A 4,463-nucleotide genomic window follows, 5' to 3' on the forward strand; every position below is an offset into this window, starting at 1 on the left:
ATATGTGAATATTGGAGCTTGATTGGTGATTTTGAAAAGCTTGGAAAGGGTTTGGTGGTAAAAAATCTGTTCTTGGAGGTGTTGAGGCCTTGAGAGCTTGTGGATAAGTGAATTGGAAGTGCTCCGGTTGAGCTTGGGAAATCGGCTAAGGTATGGTTTCGGCTTCCCGTATCTAATATGTAATGTGGTAGGAAATACTTAGGCTAGAGGCCCTAAGATAGGCATTGAATGGTTGATGTTGTTGAATGATTGAGATATATGATGTGGTCATATATGTGATGATGATTAATGATGCCTTGATGGTATAATGTATGAGAAATATGCATGTTGTGATATATGCTTGATGATTGGTTATGGTTGAATTGTGGGTGGAACCATGTTGATGGTGAGTATGATATTGATTATGTACCATGATGATTTATTGGAATTGGTGTTGTTGAGAATTGGCATGAGTAAGAGTATATGATATGTCAATATATTTGAGTTTGAGCCACTTGGGTGAAGTGGGTTAGAATGATGAGATAGTGATTTTGTATATTGTGGTAAAATCTCAATGTGTGAGTTGAGGAGGCTTGATGTTGAAATTGATATATTTTGATTGATTTCAAAGAAAAGGGATGAAAATGGCATGTCTTGATTGATTTTGAAAAGAATTGGAAATGGCTTGTTTGCAAATGGCAATTTGTGGTTTTTATGAAAAACATGGTTTTTGGGCACACTTTGGTGGGACATAACTTGAACTACGGATCTCTGTTTTGTGCCAAATCTATTTAGAAATGAAATTGGATCCGGGATGTCCATGCCGTTCGAAGAACGGGTGAAAAACGATTTAAAATGAGAAATTTATGTCCGTTGGAAGATTGGGGTTTAAATTGGTGAATTCTGCAGCTTTTAACTTAGAAAATTTTTAGCAGAATGACCCCTTGCGCGTGGGCGCACTTGGCGCGTGCGCGCCGTTCTTCCCAAAAATGCCATCCACGCGTGCGCGTGATGTGCGCGGGCGCGCCGATGGTGCTGCACCCAATGCCCATCCAATTTCCAGAGAGTTATGCCAGAACTGTGCTAGTGTTGTGCCTGGGGCACGAGAACACCCACGCGTACGCGTGGTTGACGCGCACGCGTCGATTGGCAAACTTTTAACCCACGCGTTAGCGTGCATGACGCTTGCGCGTCGATAAGTTTTTGAGGCCGTCCACGCGTGCGCGTGGAGTGCGCGTGCGCGTGGAGTGCGCGTGCGCGTGGAGTGCGCGTGCGCGTGGCCCTGTCTTCATCCCAAAGTTGATTTTGAGTTTTAAAAGCCAAATTTCATACTTCTAAGCCTCCGATCTCACCACTTATATCTTAAATCATTATGATATGCCTAGCCATGAGAGAAGGAGCTAGTGGATGTGGTAACTTGCGAGTGAAGCAAGGGAAAATGAATAATCAATGAGAGTCATTGATGATTATGTGAGATGTGGAGGATGGTGGTGGAAGTGCTTGTTATGCCATTGGCCGGAGGGCCGTAATTGTTTATGAATTGGCTGGTTCTGGATTGAACCGTGAGCCGGAATAGCTGTGTATGCTATGAATATTGGCTGGTTATGGATTTAACCGTGATACCGATTGGCTGGTTATGGATTTAACCGTGAGCCGGATAGCTAGATTATTGCCGTGTTACGGCGGAGCCATGATTATGGCCATGTATAAATGCATATATGCTGTTGAATGAATTGTGAATGTTGCACTTCCACTGTTGGAGATGAGAGTTTCCCTGGGAGGAAGCAGTGGCTAGCCACCACGTGCTCCAGGTTGAGACTCGAAGCTCTTTTGACCCTATGTCATAAGTGTGGCCGGGCACTGTGAAAGACCCGGATGAGCTCGCCCCCGTAAATATTCACCAGTGAGGGTGATGGATATAGATCATGATTATGATCAAGTTTATAACGAGTATAACTCGAGTTGGGGATGCGTGACAGAGGGACAGTCCAATGGTTAGCTACCAGGACTTGTTGGGTTGGCTCTATAACCGACAGATGATATCATCAGCCACTAGGAACAGGCATTCATCATATGCATACTATATGAATTGTTTGAGATTGCCTATTTGACTGCATATTACTTGCTAATTGTCTACATGTCTTACTTGTTCCTAATTGTATATTTCTTGTCTGATATAACTGTGTTTGCTACATTATACTCCTGCTGGTGGTTGGGGGGTTTGAAGGAATTGGAAAGGGAAGTATTAGTTAGACTGAAGTATCTTTAGTTAGATGCCCTTATATGGTTTAGCTTGTTTATAAGCTTTGATATTATCTGGAGGAAGTTCTAGGATTGCCTTCGGCTTTCCTCCTTTATTATTTATTATATATGTGGGAGCTGTTACCATGCTGGGGACCTCTGGTTCTCACCCATGCGAATTTTATGGTTTTCAGATGCAGGACATGAGGTTTCCCGCTGAGGCCTGCTGGAGACTTCTAGATTTGCGAAGATCCTTTGTTCTCGGGACTATGTTTTGGGTTGTATATTTTGCTTAGATACTTTTATCTCCATTAAATAATACAAACTGTGATGACTCCTCTTATGGGAGATTTTGGAGATTAGGTTTTATGTATTTGTGTCCCTTTGGGTTTCCTTTGGGGTCTTTCCTTATTTTTATCATATGTATATGTTGCTATGCTCGGACCGGTTATCTTCGCATCCGGATCTTGAGTCTTGATATTCCTATTTTTGGACACTCCTTTGTGTATATATAATCACGCGTTGGTTATCCTTGTTCGTTACGTTATCGATCGGAGTGTTGCGCTTTGAGTTGCGATTTTTGTTTACCCCTTTTTCTACAAAGGCTCCTAGTTATAATCAATTATTCATACTACTATACGTACTAAATTTTTATTATAGAGGTCGTAATACCTTGCCATCTCTGAATTATGACTTAAGCATAAGACTCTGTATGGTGGGGTGTTACACAACCTCAGCGATGCATCAGGAGCATGCGGCGGCAGCAGGGCATGCGACTCGATGATAGATACGTTCCGTACTTTCAGATGACGGGTCTATACCATCTTACAAGGCTGAACGATAGATGGTTCCGGTTAGACGAGGCCCTTGTCAGTGCATTCGTCAAACGATGGCGTCCGGAAACGCACACGTTTCATATGCCGTTCGGAGAGTGCACGATCAGACTCCAGGACGTGGCATACCAGTTGGGTTTGCCAGTGGACGGGCGTTACGTGAGCGGCTGCCTTTCAGAGTTTCAAATATACATCCAGGGTGGCCTTTCATCCTGGGTGTGGTTCCAGGAGTTGCTTGGAGTGATTCCTCCTCCCAGCCAGGTTCAGAAGTACGCAGTGAACTGCAGCTGGTTCCAAGAGACATTTGGTGAGTGCCCCGAGGGAGCCGATGACGAGACCGTGCGCCGATATGCCCGTGCGTACATCATGATGTTGCTTGGCACGCAGCTGTTTGTGGATAAGTCTGGCAACCGCATTCACATCAGATGGCTGCCCTACGTAGCTAGGATGGAGGAGATGGGAACCTACAGCTGGGGTTCTGTAGCACTGGCATGGTTGTACCGGTGCATGTGCCGAGTGGCAAACATACATGTTGTCAAGTTAGCGGGCCCGCTTCAGCTACTTCAGTCTTGGATCTTCTGGCAATTTCCTCGGTTTAGGCCTGCAGGGTATGAGACGTTCAGCTGGCCATTGGCCTCGAGGTACTCTACTTAGCCTTCTCTATTTCAATTGAATATAAATAATTCCATGTTGATTAAAAAAGTATTACAAACACTAAACACACATTTATGATGCAGGTGGTCAGGATACAACCCTTCCGGTAGCGAGAAGGGTCCTAGAGTGCAGATGTGGAGGCTGAGGATAGACCGGTTACAGGACAGGGAGGTGAGTACGCTACGTTATAAGTTTCTTTATTTAGCCACTATTTATGAGTTGGGTCCATGAGTTGCCCTAACACTGGAGAGTTCTCCGTGCAGTTTATCTGGATGCCTTACAACAGTCCCGACGTACTTCAGGTTGTGCATCCAGAGGCTTTGGAGCCTCGGCATATGGAGTTGTGGCGGTCTGTGACGTCGCTGATCTACTTTGCTGTCATAGAGTGACATCAGATAGATAGGGTTCTTCCGCAGTTTGGAGGTGTGTAGCCCTGTCCGAATCCCGCCCTGAACATAGACTTTCTGATGTCCAAGGACGGCAGAGGCGGCGATCGATGGTTCCTGTACCAGTTGCAGAAGTGGCATCTTTATTGGGACTCCCGTGCGGACACTGTGCTGAGGTTCGATGTTGTTGCCGACCTTGGACCGTCGCAGCAGTTCCTCGATTGGTGGAGGCAGCATGGAAAGAGGTTCTTGTCTCCGGAGAAGCAGTTGATTGATCCGAGAGTCGTTCCTATTCCAGTTGAGGCCTCACAGCGTGGTGCTGGGCGAGTTCCTGACATGGATCGGCCTGAGGACGTGCCGGACAGGCGGC

General features: G+C 45.6%; 1 protein-coding gene across 1 annotated transcript; it reads left to right on the forward strand.

The window, feature by feature from the left end:
* Window positions 1-2,972: 2,972 nt before the first annotated feature.
* LOC140173709 (protein MAIN-LIKE 1-like) lies at window positions 2,973-4,096 on the forward strand. Its single transcript, XM_072198231.1, has 4 exons — window positions 2,973-3,130; window positions 3,311-3,694; window positions 3,791-3,878; window positions 3,971-4,096. The coding sequence occupies exons 1-4, from the start codon at window positions 2,973-2,975 to the stop codon at window positions 4,094-4,096; spliced, it is 756 nt and encodes a 251-aa protein (XP_072054332.1).
* Window positions 4,097-4,463: the final 367 nt, after the last annotated feature.

The sequence above is a fragment of the Arachis hypogaea genome, chromosome 6, assembly GCF_003086295.3.
Source record: "Arachis hypogaea cultivar Tifrunner chromosome 6, arahy.Tifrunner.gnm2.J5K5, whole genome shotgun sequence".
Taxonomy (NCBI): domain Eukaryota; kingdom Viridiplantae; phylum Streptophyta; class Magnoliopsida; order Fabales; family Fabaceae; genus Arachis; species Arachis hypogaea.

Bases quoted from the DNA above. Each gene is read 5' to 3' on its own strand.
- LOC140173709 (XM_072198231.1), top strand. From the start codon at position 2,973: ATGCGGCGGCAGCAGGGCATGCGACTCGATGATAGATACGTTCCGTAC. The intron at 3,695-3,790 runs GTACTCTACTTA...TTTATGATGCAG, and splicing joins AGCTGGCCATTGGCCTCGAG to GTGGTCAGGATACAACCCTT. The intron at 3,879-3,970 runs GTGAGTACGCTA...TTCTCCGTGCAG, and splicing joins ACCGGTTACAGGACAGGGAG to TTTATCTGGATGCCTTACAA.